The 17723-nt window shown below is 40.5% G+C and overlaps 1 protein-coding gene across 1 annotated transcript; it reads left to right on the forward strand.

Moving 5' to 3' along the window:
• Positions 1–13192: 13192 nt before the first annotated feature.
• Positions 13193–16938, forward strand: LOC139299318 (toll-like receptor 13). Its single transcript, XM_070922212.1, has 4 exons — positions 13193–13220; positions 13341–15677; positions 16431–16548; positions 16668–16938. Exons 1-4 carry the CDS (start codon positions 13193–13195, stop codon positions 16936–16938), a joined length of 2754 nt encoding a protein of 917 aa, XP_070778313.1.
• Positions 16939–17723: the final 785 nt, after the last annotated feature.

A 17723-nucleotide genomic window follows, 5' to 3' on the forward strand; every position in this document is an offset into this window, starting at 1 on the left:
ACGTCAACATAAAGAAAAATCACCTGGTATCTGTAGCAGCCTTCATCTGTCAACGATGATGAGACAAATATTTGTAAGAATTCACATTAACACAAATTTGAAGTTTGGAAAAAAAACTTCCAGGATTTGGACTTTTCCTGCATCTCACTGCTCATTGTTGAATTATACAGGCACATGTTGTAGTAATTGTTAAGAAACAACATTTCAGAAGAGCTGAAGATGGTTTCAACGTATTTGCTGGTACCTGTGAACTGCACATGTTCTCCAGTGTACTGCTGAATACAGCTGCTGTCTGTTGACTCTACCTGCTGAATAAACTGATATTCACATGATTTCATAATTACAAGATCCAGATCTTGTAAACTTTGAGCAATAAGGAGCTGTAGCCTGAGAGACACTGTATACAAAGAGTGAGGCTCTCTTTTTAGTGTTTAAAAACCAAAAACACGAGCAAAGGTGTGAGGAATGGATTAAACTGTGTTTATCTGCTCTAATGTAAGCTGCTAACATGAGCAAGTACTCACCCACAGTAGTGACCAATGCCAGTAGTAATGCCACACTAACTAGTGTGTAACAGTGTTACAGATTATGTTTAATAAAAAACATTAATGTCAGCAGCTCTGTTCTGATCTTTACCAGATTTAAATAAGTTTACACTTGTCGAACTCAAACGTTATCCCAGATAATGTTGCTTTCATTAAAAACATGAATATTTAGTCTTTAAAAACAAAAACAAAAGAGCAAAGCTGTGTTTATCTGCTCTAATGTAAGCTACTAATGTTAGCATGTCCAGAATCAGATCAGAATCAGAAATACTTTATTGATCCCGGGGGGAAATTTTACAGAACTGGTGCTCCCATTCAAGATTACAAAGCAGCATAAATTTAAAGATAAAAGTATGTACAAAATATAACAATAAGAAATAGAAAATAAAAATGTACACATTTACAATATTTAAGTGAAAAATAAAAGTTAAAAATATATACAGCAGCAATGTATATGTATGTCTATATATATATATATATATATATACATACATATATATGTATGTCATTTAAGAATAAGTAATATTGATGTGTCCAGCTAACTAGCTTACTACCTATGGTGTTAGCATTTATCTGGACACTTTATTTTGGTCACTGCACTGTTTGTTATTTATCTTATCTTATTCTTTTACCTTTATATTTTTACATGCTTGTTGTCTGTCAGATTATATGTTATATGTTAAAAAAATGTAGCACCATCAGACCACAGCAAATTCCTTGTAATGTATGTTACTTGGCAATAAACAGTTTCTGATTCTGATTCTTCATTAGCTAACTCGGTCGGAGTTTAGGCTAACGATTTGGGAAAGTTTACTGCGTCACATCTGTAAGAGTAATCAGTCTTCAAGTTAAAAGCCTTTTCTCTTATCAGAATCAGAATCAGAATCAGAAACTGTTTATTGCCAAGTAACATACATTACAAGGAATTTGCTGTGGTCTGAAGGTGCTATTGTTTTGATAACAAATAAGTAGAATATAAAAGCTAAAATAAGAATAAGAATAAAAATAAAAATAAAAAATAAGATAAGATAAATAACAACAGTGCAGTGACCAAACGTTAAAAGTTAAAAACTATAAAGCAGAAATCTGACCTTTGTATTGATATATGTTTTTCTGTAGTAAGCAGCCAAACAGTGTAACTGTCTATTAGAACAAATATACAGAATATAAACTGATTATATTAACGTCCATCTTAACAAGCTTTGAGAAGCTCCTGAACACATCTGTCCTCTCTGTCTGCTGTGTGTTAAATTAACGAAGTCACTGTGGGCTGAGTGTCAATAATGTGAATCTTTTTCTTCAGCAGTTATACCTGAGGGATCAGGCTGCATTGATTAGAGAGGTTTGATCAATTAATCAGCAGCTGTGGGACCGAAGGCCCTGCAGAGCTCGTCTGTTATGAGTCAGTGAACACTTCCACACAGCGCTGTTATCATTTGTGGCTACATGACGTATTGACCAGCTGCCTCATCAATAAATGAAACAGCTTCAGGGCCTTCACAGCAAAGTGATGAAACGGAGACTTTATCAAAGACAAAAATCCTCCTCTGAATCTCCGACAATGTCTGATCTCTCTTCACTTCAGCTGCTGGAAGATGAAGAATTAAAAGCATTGAATCTGTTCATTTTATTCATGTTATAGAAACCTAAAATGAGACATACATGGTCATTGGGTCCTCATAATAAATCTAAATCATGTGACGGTATCTCATCATTCTCCTTATTGTGACATAATAAAGATGATTATTGAGATGCCAAGTCATAATTATAACATATGAATAAGAATGTGTATCATTTTATAAAAATCTTTTATCTTTAGATTTTTCTGACTTATAGACGATGTTGTCGTGTTGGTCACTTTTTGGATAAACAACCTAATCTTTGGTTTAACCCCGAGATGAAACCTACATGAGATCTCACGTCTCACTGTGACTTCAAACAGAGATTACTTTTTGTTTTTTTGTGATCATCGATTTATGAAGATACACTTTTACTCGTTCAGAGCAAAATCAATCAGTGCAGTTGCAAACAATCACACAGGCAGGAAGTGAAGTAGTCCGAAACGAGAGGGGAGGTAACAAAATAAAACAGGAAACATGAAACATGAACGACCGAATAACCCAGGAGGCAAACTCTGACATAGTGTTACCCTGGAAAACATGCACAACTAGATAGAGCAAAAATATATTGACATTTAGACGAAATGAAGTCCAACGACTAAAGTCTTCCTCAGGTGGGGGGGTCTGTATTCTGATATCAGTGTAGCATGTTGCATCAATAGATAAGCAAACAGGCTGACAAGGCCGACTGTCACTTTCCATGTACACAGGTGTGACACCAAATATACAAACCAGGACAACATGAGTATTTTCTGTACGCCCTCATACTTGATCTCATATTGTCTGCATGTTATTCAGTCTAGTTTCAATAATTGTCAAGCTTTAGAAATAAAACTAGCCCATACTTTGCAGCTCAGTCCAACTTCTCATTTTCATAAAACCAAAATAATTCAGATTTTTGAACGTGAGCTCAGAGCACCGGCTGAGACTCAGGGAGTCCCCCTCCTCTCTCTGTCTTTCCTCTGTGGTCCTGATCAGAAACCAGCTCAGGTCTTCTCAGGGTTTCATCTCCTTCATTAAAATGCTTCGCCCTCGGGTGGCTGCGTCGCTTCACAGGCCTCATGAATTTACACAGGTGTTAGATAAGGTAAGACCGACACACACATACACTTTAATCAAGGTAAAGCCAGGCGAGTCAGCAAAGACCTTCAGCAGGGTTTTAAAGGAGTGTCATCACACTCAGAGGTTTGATTTTTCTCTATTTGAACACTATATTTGAACTGTTCTCCTCCTCATTCTGTCCTGTTATCTACAACAGTCCAGCTTCTCAGAGTCACTTCATTCAAGTTTAACCTGGTTTTAGTCATTTACACCCGATTCTCCTCTGCAGAGACACTGAACGCTGATTTTTAGCAAAGAGCTGGAAGAGCTGAAAGATGAAAGAATTGGAGACGTTATCCCATAATTTACAGTTAGCTAAAACTAGCAACAGTGGCTAGTGACCAGCTACCAGTGGTGGAGAGTAAATAAGATCTCAAGAGAGAAATACTGTACTTTACAATTGTCTGACAGCTATAGTTACTTAAATTATTTTACAAACACGACATGAATTTATAAAATATGAGATAGTGCTGTATAAACTATTCAACAATATATAAAGAAGTTCCACCAGCTGTAACATTAAAATGCTGCGTACGTGTTACAGCATCAGTAATCATATTCCAATAATATGATATACAGTATATAATAATAGTATAGCTCTCTGAAAGGGACCGTACTTACCAAACAAGTACTTCTTCTTGATACTTTTACTGAAGTAAAATATATGAGTACTTCCTCCACCACTGCTAGCTAACATCGCTAAAACTAGCAAGAGTAGCTAGTCAGACAGACAGTCAGACATGTGGAGTTCCACAAGGATCAGTACTTAGACCACTTTTGTTCTGTGTTTGAATGCTGCCACCTGATCTTCAAATGCAACATAAATTATCATTGCTATGCTGATGACACTAACATCTATCTTCCTGGAACAGTTGATGACCCTCCCAGATTGTGAAACCAGAAGAAGTAAAATCGTATGTGTACATTTGACAGACGACTGAAACATTGCTTGTTGGTTGATCAGATTTTATGTGTTCTGTTGTTATGGATGGATTTTATAGTCCTGACGACATGAAACTATTAAATTCAGTTTAATTCCTCATCAGCGCAGCAGGCAGAGCCTCCCAGAGTTACAGACTTTTGTTAATGTTTTCAGTATTGCGTAATGTTTCCTCCTCAGTATTAATAATAAAACCAACCAACAGTCCCCCTCTCTGTACAACAGTTTACATTGTTTATATTTTTATTTAATGTATTAAATGCTGTATTATCCCACGTGAGGATTTAAGGATTTAAAGGTTTAACTCTTTCACAGTGGATTGGTTTAATTAGGATTTGGAAGAGAAGGGACTGGATAGGAAAATTAGATGGAGAGAGAGGAAAGGAGCTTTATTCTCCTGTAGCTGCAGGTTTTCTCAGCCGTGTGCTGAATGTTGTCATTTAATTCAATGCCCATAACAATAGAATATTATTATTACACTTTATTTCTCACGTTGCATTTAAACCACCAGGGAAAATAATCCTATAACCTTAAACCGGAGGATTAACCCTTAGTCCGACTTTTTATGCATACATTTTTGTCTTTTAAACTGTCCTCACCTCACATGCATGGTGTCCTTTTCTCAGCACTAACTCAGCTGTAAGTCTCATTCTTTTGTCAGTTTAACGAAGTACAAGAAAAATGACAGACATATTGAAAACATTGTTTTAATATTTATAGACAACTACAGCCGAAAAATGTCTGTATTATATATAATATAATATTATCATATTTACATGTAAAGTGATTGCATCCCAAGTCATTGTTGTGCCTTTTTCATTTAAAGTCTATGTACATCTATAAATATATCAACTTTTAACTGGTTTTCTCTGCTTGTCTCCACATGATATATAAATAAAGTTGTTACTATGAATAAAACATGCTTAGTGTATTCACCAATGAAGTAAAAGACTCGAGAGGTTAGCAATGAGAGACATACACTCAAGTGCATCTGATGAACATCTTGTACTCACTTCAGGGTTGAATCTGAATGTTTGTTCATACACATCATGTTTTCTTTATGGGTGCTAGTTGATATATGAAGCATCATCTACGCATTTTCAATTCATGAGAGATACTAAATTCAATTTAATATCAGTTTCCAAATTTAAAACGAGTAAAGAGTCCTGTTTTATTTCCACAGGCTGTTTACTGGAAAAATGTTTCCAGACTAATTCAGCATGTTGTGGGTCAAGCAAACACAACTCTTGGACCAGATTCAATCCATCTGACTGAACTTTAAACTGTACATTAAAGTTTGAGGCTGAGCTCTGCTGTCCAATCAGAGGCTTTGTCTGGCTGTTGGCCTGATTGGACACACGAGGAGACGTTTATAAAGCGTTGGTCCACAGCAGCAGAGACAGAAGAGGAACTCAACACTCTGAACACAATGAGTCCTAGAATCATCATCACCTTCATCATCATGGCTCTGCTGCTCACCATATGTGAGTAATTCATTTTTACATCTTTATTGACAAAACCAACATTATATATATATATAAATATAAAATACGTCATAGCTGGAACAAAAGGTAGAACATTTACAGAAACACGACAAACGTTATGATAAAATAAATAAAGAATACTACAGGCGGACGTTTTTCAGTACTATACCGACCAAATTTGGTCACAATTTCATGTTACATTCAAGAGTTGCAGGAGTTTATGTCAGTGAGGCCACGCCTACTAGATTTTGGCACCAATCTCACAATTATGACTTACAGGAGACAAAAAAGGTCCTTTTAATAAAAACTTATTTTTTCATTGAATTTCTTATTTAATATGGCAGGCTATGTACGAAGTTTGATGAAGTTTTGATGAAACATGTTGGACAAGATAGAATTGATTGAAGGAATCCACAGATACACATTCATGAGCTAAAAGTGCTTTTAAGTGGCCACATGGTGGCGCCATATGTAGCTGAGCACATGGCCGTGGGGCTTCTGTGTACCCAGATTTCTTCAACGTGTACTATAAGATATTGATGCTGATGCATATGAGTTGCTCTTACGTTCAGAGGGGATGAGGATTAGAATCAAAGGAACTCTGACCAGCTGACTAAAGCTGATAATAACTTGTTCCCTCTGTTTCAGGGGAGGTCGAAGGAGGTTCGTCGGCTTGTCAGATCGTGGGTGGATTCTGCAAAGCTCCTGGAACATGCAGCCCGTACGGTTACCATAATGTTATCATGTCCCCCCGCTACAGCAAAAACCTTGTATCTCCAAAATCTAAACTTCTCTGATACACGGCCTTGTTTTAAAGCAAATCCTCTTAGAGACGTTCAGATGGACATCAGTCTCATGTCTGTGTGTTCAGTACAGAGCTGGAGTCAGGACGTGGTTAGCCTAGCTTAGCATAAAGACTGGAAACGGAGGGGAATAGCAACAGAGTGCTTTACACTTATACACTAAACACGATTTTGATGTGGACTTCTTTAACGTTACAGTGCTGCGGAGCAATGTTTTTATGAGTGAGTCCCTGTTGTTAATGCTAACATTAGGATGCTAACATGTTCACAATGATAATGTTAAGATGCTGATGTTAAGCAGGTATAATGTTTACCATGTTCATCATCTTGTTTTAGCGTGTTAGCATGCTAACATTTGCTAATTAGCAGTAAATATAAAGTACAGCTGAGGCTGATGGGAATGTCAAACAACGTTTGGACAACAAATGCTGACCTGATGATGGCGCTAGATGAAAAGTCTTTTCTAGTAGTCTCTCTTGTGATGGATAGTGACAGAGAGAGAGGAGAGGTGGGAGATAGAGGAGCATTAATGGTAATATGTGTAATTACACACTGTTACATTCAGTGGATTTTTATTTGTATTTCGATTCAGTTTTTCTTTTATTTATGTCATAGTGGTATTTTTTCCCAGCAAAGCTTTATTGTATTTCATTACAATCTAATCTCTAAACTATCATGAAACAGCCTTTTGAAATAAAAGTCACTGTAATGAAATATAAGAAGGATGAGGAAACATTTCAGTTGAGTTCTAATAACTTATTTTGACCAACAAAGTATTCAGAATTTGAGATGAGAATGAAATTTCATAAAATATCTGAAAACATTAAAACCACTAAACATGGATACATGGTTTTTAAACCAGCGGTAAATTAATGTCCACTGGGTGAATGAACTTTTCCTGATCATCATTATGTCCCTGCAGGAGGGGACACCTGAATGCTGCATGTCCTCCTGGATTATTGTAAGTCTGATCATCAAAGAAAAAAATACATTGTCATTGATATAACATGTTAGCATGTTAGCATTGGTATGAATCAGCTCGTCTTATCTCTCAGTGTAATTCGAAACAATCTGTTTTGTTTTTCAGTTGCTGTTTTTATGGGAATTGAAGGACAATGGAGCAGAAACAACATCAATAAATAATAACGTGAGCTGTCAAAGACCAGCTCCATATATTCCATATATCAGACCACGGCAAATTCCTTGTAATGTATGTTACTTGGCAATAAACAGTTTCAATTCAATTTTATTTATATAGCGCCAAATCACAACAAAAGTCATCTCATGACACTTTACAAATAGAGCAGGTCTAGACTCTTTATAATGTTATTACAGAGACCCAACAGTTCCCACCATGAGCAAGCACTTCCAAAAACTTCCTTTTAAGAGGCAGAAACCTTGAGCAGAACCAGACTCTAGGTGGGCGGTCATCTGCCTTGCCCGGTTTCTGATTCTGATTGTGTTTTAAGTTCTTTACACCACACACATTACCTTCATTCACTGTTATAAGTATTCTTATGTATGTGCAGAAGATTTATAGCCAAACAAATGTTTCATTAGGGTTTATTTTGGTTGCATGTATTATTAAAAGATTTTATAATAAGTAATTATAATAGATAGTCATATTAAATAATAAATACGAGCACATAACTATGGATATTTATAGTTTACTTACAGAATCAGAATCAGAAATACTTTATTGATCCCTGGGGGGAAATTGTACAGTACCGGTGCTCCCATTCAAGATAAGAAAGTAGCATAATTTAGAACTAAAAGTATGTGCAAAATATAAAAATAAGAAATAGAAAATAAAAAATATACACATTTACAGTATTTAAGTGAACAATGAGGTAAAAATATATACAATAACAATGTATATGTATGTATGTGTTGCACTGTTGTGTATGACTATATATGTATTGCACTGAAACATTTAAAGAATAAATAGTGAGGTAGTGTATGAACAGGTGAAGTAGATCCAGATTTCCAGTCTCTTCCTGAGTGTCTGACCCTCAGAGGGAGGAGCTGAACAGTCTGATGTCCACAGGCAGGAATGATTTCCTGTGTCGCTCTGTTGTACATTTGGGAGGAATGAGTCTCCCACTGAAGCTGCTCTTGTGTCCGACCAGTACGTCATGGAGAAGCATGTGAAGCATTGTCCAAGCTGCGGGGCATCTTGGACAGCATCCTCCTCTCTGACACCACCGTCAGAGAGTCCAGCTCCACCCCCACAACGTCACTGGCCTTGCGGATCAGTTTGTTGAGTCTGTTGGAGTCCGCCACCCTCAGCCTGCTGCCCCAGCATGCAACAGCATAGAGGATAGCACTGGCCACCACAGACTCATAGAACATCCTCAGCATAGTCCGGCAGATGTTGAAGGACCTCAGCCGCCTCAGAAAATAGAGACGGCTCTGGCCCTTCCTGTAGAGGGCATTAGTGTTCTTCACCCAGTCCAGTTTATTGTCAATGTGGACTCCCAGGTACTTGTAATCCTCTACAATGTCCACACTGACCCCCTGGATGGAAACAGGGGTCATCGGCGCCTTGGTCCTCCTCAGATCCACAGTCAGTTCTTTTGTCTTTGAGCTGCAGGTGGTTCTGCTTGCACAATGCGACAAAGTAGTCCACAGCAGCCCTGTACTCCTCCTCATCACCCTCACTGATACATCCAACTATTGCTGAGTCATCAGAAACCTTCTGAAGATGGCAGGTCTCAGTGCAGTAGCTGAAGTCCGTGGTGAAGATGGTGAAGAGGAAGGGAGAGAGGACAGTCCCCTGCGGGGCCCCGGTGTTGCTGACCACTCTGTCTGACACACAGTGTTGTAAGCGCACATACTGTGGTCTGCCAGTCAGGTAGTTGACAATCCAGGACACGAGGGGGGCATCCACCTGCATCTCCGTCAGCTTCTCACCCAGTAGAGCTGGACGGATGGTGTTGAACGCACTGGAGAAGTCAAAAAACATGACTCTCACAGTGCTCGCCGGCTTATCCAGGTGGGTGTAGACACGGTTGAGCAGGTTACTTATATTATCTTGCACTGCAGATCTCTCTCTAAAATAACATGTCTTTTGTTTTTAATGTAAAAACTGAATCTGCAAAGATAAACAGATCCTCAAAACTCTACTGCACTGTAAGCCCCCCTTTAAATGTGGGACTGTGTCTGACGATGGTTCAGTGCATCAATACAGATCGGTTATTTGAACTCTGGCTCTCTCTAGTGTTCATGAACACACACTACGTGCAGGCTGAAGCTGGGGGGGTCTCCGTCACTGCTTTTAGACTGCAGTGTCCCAGTTACAGTTGACTGTTTTCCCAGTCGTCATTGGAATTGTAGATGTGCAAATTTCTTCTTTTTTCTCAGCGCACAAAGCGGCCTCTCGTCCATGTCGGCCGAAAAAGGAAAATCTGAACATCTACAATTCCAGTGACTACTGAGAAAACAACATTTGCTGATAAAGACTGTGAAATAGGATTGAAATCAGAATCAGGATCAGAAACTGTTTATTGCCAAATAACATACATTACAAGGAATTTGCCGTGGTCTGAAGGTGCTATTGTTTTGATAACAAATAAGTAGAATATAAAAGCTAAAATAAGAATACGAATAAAAATAAAAATAAGATAAATAACAACAGTGCAGTGACCAGAATAAAGTAAAGTGTCCAGGTAAAGTGTCCAGTAGGGGTGGGTGCGTTAATGTAACGCAGGGGGGACAGGGGTGATGTACCGTATAAGTAGTGTTTGTGTTCGGGGGGGGGGGTCAATGTAAGTTCGTCAGGTTGACTGCAGAGGGGAAGAAACTGTTTTTGTGGCGGGAGGTTTTGGTCCTGATGGACCGCAGCCTCCTGCCAGAGGGGAGGGGGTCGAACAGATGGTGTCCGGGGTGGGAGGGGTCGGCAGCGATCTTCCCTGCTCTCGTCAGGGTCCTGGAGGAGTACAGGTGATGGTGATGGAGGAGGTGAGGATGGACTCTATGATGGCAGTGTAGAAGTGAACCAGCATTGTTTGTGGCAGGTTAAACTTCCTCAGCTGCCTCAGGAAGTACATCCTCTGTTGGGCTTTCTTGATGAGGGAGCTGATGTTCAGCTCCCACCGGAGGTCCTGGCTGATGATGGAGCCCAGGAAACGGAAGGACTCCACAGTGTCCACTGGAGAGTCACACGGGGTGATGGGGGCGGGTGGGGCTGCGCTCTTCCTGAAGTCTACAACCATCTCCACTGTCTTTGAAGCGTTAAGCTCCAGGTTGTTGCTGTTGCACCAGGTCACCAGATGGTCAATCTCCCACCTGTAGGCAGACTCATCCTCTCCAGAGATGAGTCCGATGAGGGTGGTGTCGTCCGCGAACTTCAGGAGCTTGACGGACTGGTGACTGGAGGTGCAGCTGTTGGTGTACAGGGAGAAGAGTAGAGGAGAAAGAACGCAGCCTTGAGGGGAGCCGGTGCTGATCGTCCGCGAGTCTGAGACGTGTTTCCCCAGCTTCACATGCTGCTTCCTGTCAGACAGGAAATCTGTGATCCACCTGCAGGTGGAGTCAGGCACCTTCAGCTGGGAGAGCTTGTCCTGAAGAAGAGCCGGGACGATCGTGTTGAAGGCAGAGTTGAAGTCCACAAACAGCATCCTGGCGTAGGATCCTGCGGAGTCCAGGTGCTGGAGGATGAAGTGTAGAGCCAGGTTGACGGCGTCGTCTACAGACCTTTTGGCTCTCTAGGCGAACTGCAGGGGGTCCAGCAGAGGGTCTGTGATGGATTTGAGGTGGGACAGGACCAGGCGTTCAAATGACCACAGAGGTCAGGGCGACGGGTCTGTAGCCATTTAATCCTGTGGGCCCTGTTTTTTTGGGGACGGGGATGATGGTGGAGGCCTTGAAGCAGGCTGGCACGTGGCATGTCTCCAGTGAGGTGTTGAAGATGTCCCTGAACACCGGAGACAGCTGATCGGCGCAGCTCTTCAGGCAGGATGGGGAGATGGAGTCTGGTCCAGCAGCTTTCCGGGGGTTTTGTCTCTTGAAGAGTCTGTTCACATCTCTTTCAAGGACAGACAGAGGTGTCGATGAAATGAAACTCTGGCTCTCTCTAGTGTTTTCGATGAAATGAAATGTCCAGAAAGTACATTTACTTACATAAACATTTGAGGTACTCGTACTTTGCTTGAGTATTTTCATTTTATGCAACTTTATACTTCTATTTCCACTACATGTCATGGAGATATTGTACTTTTTACTGCACTATGTTTCTCCATGTATCCAAATATTATTAAACAAACTTAACAAAGGATTCTGAGGTAGGTTTAATACTTATACACAATAAACTAGCACAATTACCACTGCTTAGAAGTTTGTGATGAAGTAACGTCAGCTAGTTCAAACAAAACCTGAAGTGCCTGGTTACTTTTAATCAGATAGAGCTCCTGTGACTTATTGTTTGTTGTTTCTTACTGTCTAATTTCAAATACAGCACTGTGACATAATCTCTGATTATTGATTGATTAACATGAGATTCTACACATACTAATCTTCTAATTTCCTTTTTTCTATCTGAATAAATATCTACCCTGCAGCCTGGTCACTGTGTTGCTGCTTGCAGTTCTAATTTTGCATATGCACCTCCTGTACATTATGTCAAAAGTGAAGTCATGAAAATTACGCCTGTTCCTCTTTTACAATCTTCTTGTGTGTCCGGGCTCACGCTGCATGTGTTAAAGGACCGACCTCTCACTTCCTAAATAAGTTCATGTAGAAGGAAACCAAGAACCAGTCAGAGTCCTGCAGGCAAGAGTGGAAGCGGCTGGTAAGTAAAGATGTTAGCTGTATGATACCAGCGTCAGTTTCAGTGCTTAAATGAAAATGTAATATTAATTCTTCTCTTTTCTTGCTGTCTCTCTTCTGTCAGGCCGTAACTCCTCATAAAGAAGTGACCAGACTTCAAGCCAGGTGAGGGCAGCGAATGTGAAATAAGTGTTAAAAGCAAGAATATAAACATATAAACATTAGCTTTTTACTTCTGGTGATTACATTTACGCTTCAAAAGTCATAAAAGTGATGTTCATTAGTGAAGATTATCTTGCTGGACAAAAGGTGTCAGTAATATACAGGCAGGTTTTCAGTCAAAGGGCAATTTGAGCACACCACATCATCCAGCCTTCTCCGGTGTTTTTTACATTTTTTTATTTCTTCCTCACCAGATTGCTTTCTCTTTGCTCAAAGCATTACTGTAGCTGTTGCTGCATTTAACACAATGACAGTAGAATGTGAAGAACAGGAAAACCTCCCCTTATCATGCAGGGCTAGCCTTCATTTAAATACCTTGGAGTGGATCGTTAACAAGTAAAACCAGATAAAAACCAACCATGAATAGGTCCTTTTTAAATTAGTTGTACCTATTGTTGTATTATTTAGATGTAACTGTCAGTGATGGAGGCAAATCTTCAGCCATTTTGTCACCAATTTGTTGACAGTTATTTTCACAAAATGTGAGATATCGTAGCTGTCAGAAATTCCTGATAGCTCCAACTTGAATTACAACATTGGGGGATGACCTGAACGTTTTTTCTGACTCAGTTGTCCATAATTATGATAACCACGTGACATGAATGGTACAGTCTCACAGAGACTCTCGCATGGCTGTATATGTGCACTGATTATTAATCAACTCTACCTCACAGGAACTCAAAGAAGCTGATGTACTTCAACAGGGCTGATCATGAAGATCACCATGCTACATCACACCAGTGTCCTCGTCTTACTCCTGTCTGTCCTGCTTCATTTTAACCCCTCGCTGGCTTACTCACTGACAAACTGCACTGTTAAATATTCTGGGTATGTCACAGATGTTTCCGTTAAATGCGCAGATCGTGACCTCACTGCCGTTCCTGATGACATCCCTAAAAATGCGATATCTCTAGATCTAAGCTCCAATGACATTTTAAAGATCAACAGAACTGATTTAAGTGGTTTATCAAAGCTTATTTATTTAGAAATGGGGTTTAACTCGATCTCACACATTGATGATGGAGCTTTTACAGACTTGGTGCAGTTAGAAGAACTTGATATACATTCTAATGACCTCAAAAACCTGACAGACAACACGTTTCAGGGACTGTCCAAATTAGAGAGTCTGTCTCTAACCAACAACCAAATAACATACATCTCCCCACTGGCCTTTCAACCCCTTGTCAGCTTACAGAAAGTAGGACTGAGCTCAAACAACCTACATCAAATTACTGATATTGTACCTATTTTACAACTACCAAACCTATACAAACTAGAGGCGGGAATGAACAGGTTTACCACTTTTGAGTCGGATGACCTGCCATTTAACAAATCAAACCTGAGGTCGCTTGAGTTTAACTTGAATCCACTGAGAAAGTTCAGCATTACAAGAGACATCTTTCCTCATCTTCAGTCTATCGATTTGTCCAAATGCAGCTTTGGCTTTGAGTGGGACGTACCCAACAAGACCTTTCTAAGGAGCTTGACTAGTTTGTATTTAAGTGGAACTGAAATAAGTTTTGAAACTTACAGAATGATGCTTCAGAGCGCGGAGTCCGTGGAGTATCTCTGGCTGAGCTACGTGAAAGAATGGTTCGATAAAGGTCTGATAGAAGTCGCCTGCCAGATTCCTGCTTTAACAAGATTTGATTTGACTTTTAACAACATTTACGTTTTAAACGACACACTGCTTCAGCCTTGCTCTAAAATCACTGAGCTGGCTTTAGTTGGTAATGTCATGACTGAGCTGTCTGAGAATTCACTCAGACCACTGAATCAGCTCGAGCAACTGAAATTAGACCACAACTTTCTACCCAAAGTGCCGCTCACCATCAGAGGCCTCTCCACACTTGTAGTCCTATCTCTGAGTGACAATGATATCGGAGAGTTAGGTTGCTCTGACTTCCTGAATTTGACAAGACTAATGCAACTCTTTATTGGCAACAATCGTGTTTCAAAACTCAGAGGATGTGCTTTTCAAGACTTGAAGAATTTGAGATTACTCTATATCGAAGGAAATCCAATTTTCCGTTTGTATGATACCTTCAGTGTAAGTTTGCAGAACCTTCGCATTTTGAATATGAACAGGAATGATTTTAAGGGACTCAGTAAAGGAGACTTTGGAACTCTTTCTTCCCTCATGGTTCTGGATTTAGAGTCACTGTCAGATTGCCAAGTGGATAATGGGACTTTCGAGGGGCTTGGCCATCTCCAAACTCTTATCCTTTCACCAACGAATCTAAGGAATGACATGTTCAGAGGACTGCCACACTTGCAAAGTCTGACACTTTATCTCCCTACTTTTATGAACAGCTTGAGTCATCAAGTTAATGGTGAGCCACCTTTCTTAAATGTGCCTTCTTTGAGGCAGCTTATAATCAAAAACAGCAATAAATGGAACATAGCAATCTCAACAGATCTGCTCAGGGGTCTGAAATATTTAGAGGACTTTGCAGCTGAGAAATTCTTCACCAACACACCACACCCAGACACATTTACATACACTCCTCGCCTGGCAAGTCTTCAGATAATCGACAGTAATGTCTCATATCCTAAACCTGACTTGTTTCAGCCAATCCCAAACCTGCAGGCTCTCAATCTTTCCAAAAACAAGCTCAGATCTTTGGATTTTCTGACCCAGGTCAACCTGTCTGCACTCAGCCAGTTGATACTGAGAGAGAATGAGTTGACAGTGATCAATGAGACGGTCTTCCAGCGTCTCCCTGCACTAAGATACCTGGACCTGTTTGGTAACCCTTTCACTTGTGACTGCTCTAACATTGGCTTTATCCAATGGGTGAAGAACAACAACCAAACACAGGTTGTTAATGCCTACCAGTACGACTGTTCCTTTCCTCCGAGTAAACAGGGAACCAGGTTGTTGGACTTTGACATCCAGTCCTGTTGGAAGGACTTTAGCTTCCTTTGCTTCATTTGCAGCTCTGGTCTGACTTTGGTAACTCTGCTCACATCCTTCATCTACCACTTTCTGAGGTGGCAGCTTGCCTATACCTTCTACCTCTTCCTGGCCTTCCTCTATGATAGCAGGAAGAGGAAGAAGGGAGCTCCTCACCACTACGATGCCTTCATCTCCTACAACGTTCACGATGAGGCCTGGGTTTACAGAGAGATGCTTCCAGTGCTGGAGGGAGAGCAGGGCTGGAGACTCTGTCTGCACCACAGAGACTTCCAACCAGGTGAACGCTCTGTCTGTCTCTTTCTGAAACTCTGTATGTCTCTTGCTTCCTTCCCTTTCTCCTTGCGGTCTGAATCAAATTTATTCTGGACCATTAACCAGACTTTTAGCCAGGTACAGCCTTTTTTCTCTCTTTCTGTTAACTTCGTCTTCTCTTCCACTTTCTTTCACTTCTCCATCTCCTTCCTTTCAGAGCTTGATACATAACTATTTGTATTTTTAAAGACTAGTCGCTGCAATGAGTTTCACATCCCTTTTTTTGTTGTCATGTTCACTGATACCCACCATGCACCTTATAAGTAGGTGAAGTTGTGCCAGAAATCCCTTCTCAGCAGGAATAGTATCCACAGGCTGCTGGTGGGGTATACTCGAGAAGAACTAGTTTGTGTGACCATTTTTGAAAGCAAAAGTATTTATAACTGTTCCAAACGGCCAAACTCTATGGCAGGGTGAAAAGCTAGCAGTCATAGATAGGGGTCAGTTGCGATAATCGTTGTATGCTGATAACTGCACACACTTACAGTCTCTCCTCCAAGACAGTCATGGTGTTGCATTCAGTTGTTCACATGAAAAGTGACAGAAACAGATGTATGAAAAATGAAAAAAGAGAGCTTGAAGAGAGAGAAAGAAGTTCAAATCCTCAGTTCAGTGAAGTGTGAGCTAAGGAGAGAGTTAGGGTTGGGAGTTTAGCTGCTTCAGTAATAATCAGTGCATGTAGTTTTCCTACAGTGAGTCTGAACTGTCGTCTCCACAGGGAAGCCCATCATAGAGAACATTACAGACGCCATCTATGGCAGCAGGAAGACCATCTGTGTGATCAGCCGCCGCTACCTGCAGAGCGAGTGGTGCTCCAGAGAGATCCAGATGGCCAGGTGGGGGCGCTCACATCCAGCGGCACCTCCTGCTTTTATCTCCCAGCTTCCCAAACTGATTCAGTCCTCTGGATCGTCCTCATGGTCTGTCCTGTGCCGTCCTGTGTGTGTTGTTGCAGCTTCCGTCTGTTTGACGAGCAGAAGGACGTGTTGATCCTGCTGTTTCTGGAGGAGATCCCGGCCCAGCAGCTGTCTCCATACTACCGCATGAGGAAACTGGTGAAGAGACGCACCTACCTGAGCTGGCCGCAGGCCGGCCAACACACGGGAGTCTTCTGGCAGAACGTCCGGAGAGCTCTGGAGACGGGGGACGCTCCCACCGACGAGACCACTAACCTCCTCACTGCCAGCCTGGCTCCAGACTATGGAACCCAAAGTGTTCCATATTAAATAATTTAAAAAAACATCATGAAAAAAAACATCTGGGGTTGCATCTAATGATTATTTCCATTATTGATTCATCTGGCCCCTGTCAGTGGTATATCATTGTAATATAATTATTTTTACCGGTGTATCAACATGTATTAGGAGCATATTAATGTATATTGTTAAGGTGGAGCTAATTTCGCCTACTTTATATACTGTTTTATATACATAGTTTAAGCTATAAAAATGTATTGCTATAAACTGATCATATGATTCATATGTAATTCAGTAAGAAACATAGTAACTGGTGGGCTAATTGTAGGTGGAGTATATTAAAAGGAGTATAGTAAAATAGAAGTAGGCTATGAGTAGCATAAAATTAGTTCTCAATTAAAGTTGTTAGGAAAACTCTAAAACAAACTCAGGAACACCGTCTGAAATTCACAAGTGTAGGTTTTTTATTTAAACTTGCAGCAAGGGAACAAGTTACACACAGAGAGTCTGCAGTGCAAATGTTCAAAAATACAGAGTTCACATGAGACCTTTATAATGCCAGACGGGCGGAGGCTTGCATTCTTGCGGAGGCTTGACATATCTCACTCATTGAAGACAGTTCTTTTGCTTATCAGACAAGTGGAGATGGCCTTGAGGAGAGGAACAGAATGATCTGTCCCTCAGGTATTCACGTCCTCTCCTGGATGCAGCCTCTGTCTTTATGAGATAGTTACATCCATCTTTCACACAAGTAATAATTTAAGAGGTCCATAGAGGTGATTACACAGTTATGAGCATAAAGTGTAAGAATTTCT

The sequence above is a fragment of the Enoplosus armatus genome, chromosome 16, assembly GCF_043641665.1.
Source record: "Enoplosus armatus isolate fEnoArm2 chromosome 16, fEnoArm2.hap1, whole genome shotgun sequence".
Lineage (NCBI taxonomy): Eukaryota > Metazoa > Chordata > Actinopteri > Centrarchiformes > Enoplosidae > Enoplosus > Enoplosus armatus.

Coding starts and splice junctions, on each gene's coding strand:
- LOC139299318 (XM_070922212.1), top strand. CDS start 13,193: ATGAAGATCACCATGCTACATCACACCA. Junction 15,678..16,430: donor CCACAGAGACTTCCAACCAG/GTGAACGCTCTG, acceptor TCGTCTCCACAG/GGAAGCCCATCATAGAGAAC. Junction 16,549..16,667: donor AGAGAGATCCAGATGGCCAG/GTGGGGGCGCTC, acceptor GTGTTGTTGCAG/CTTCCGTCTGTTTGACGAGC.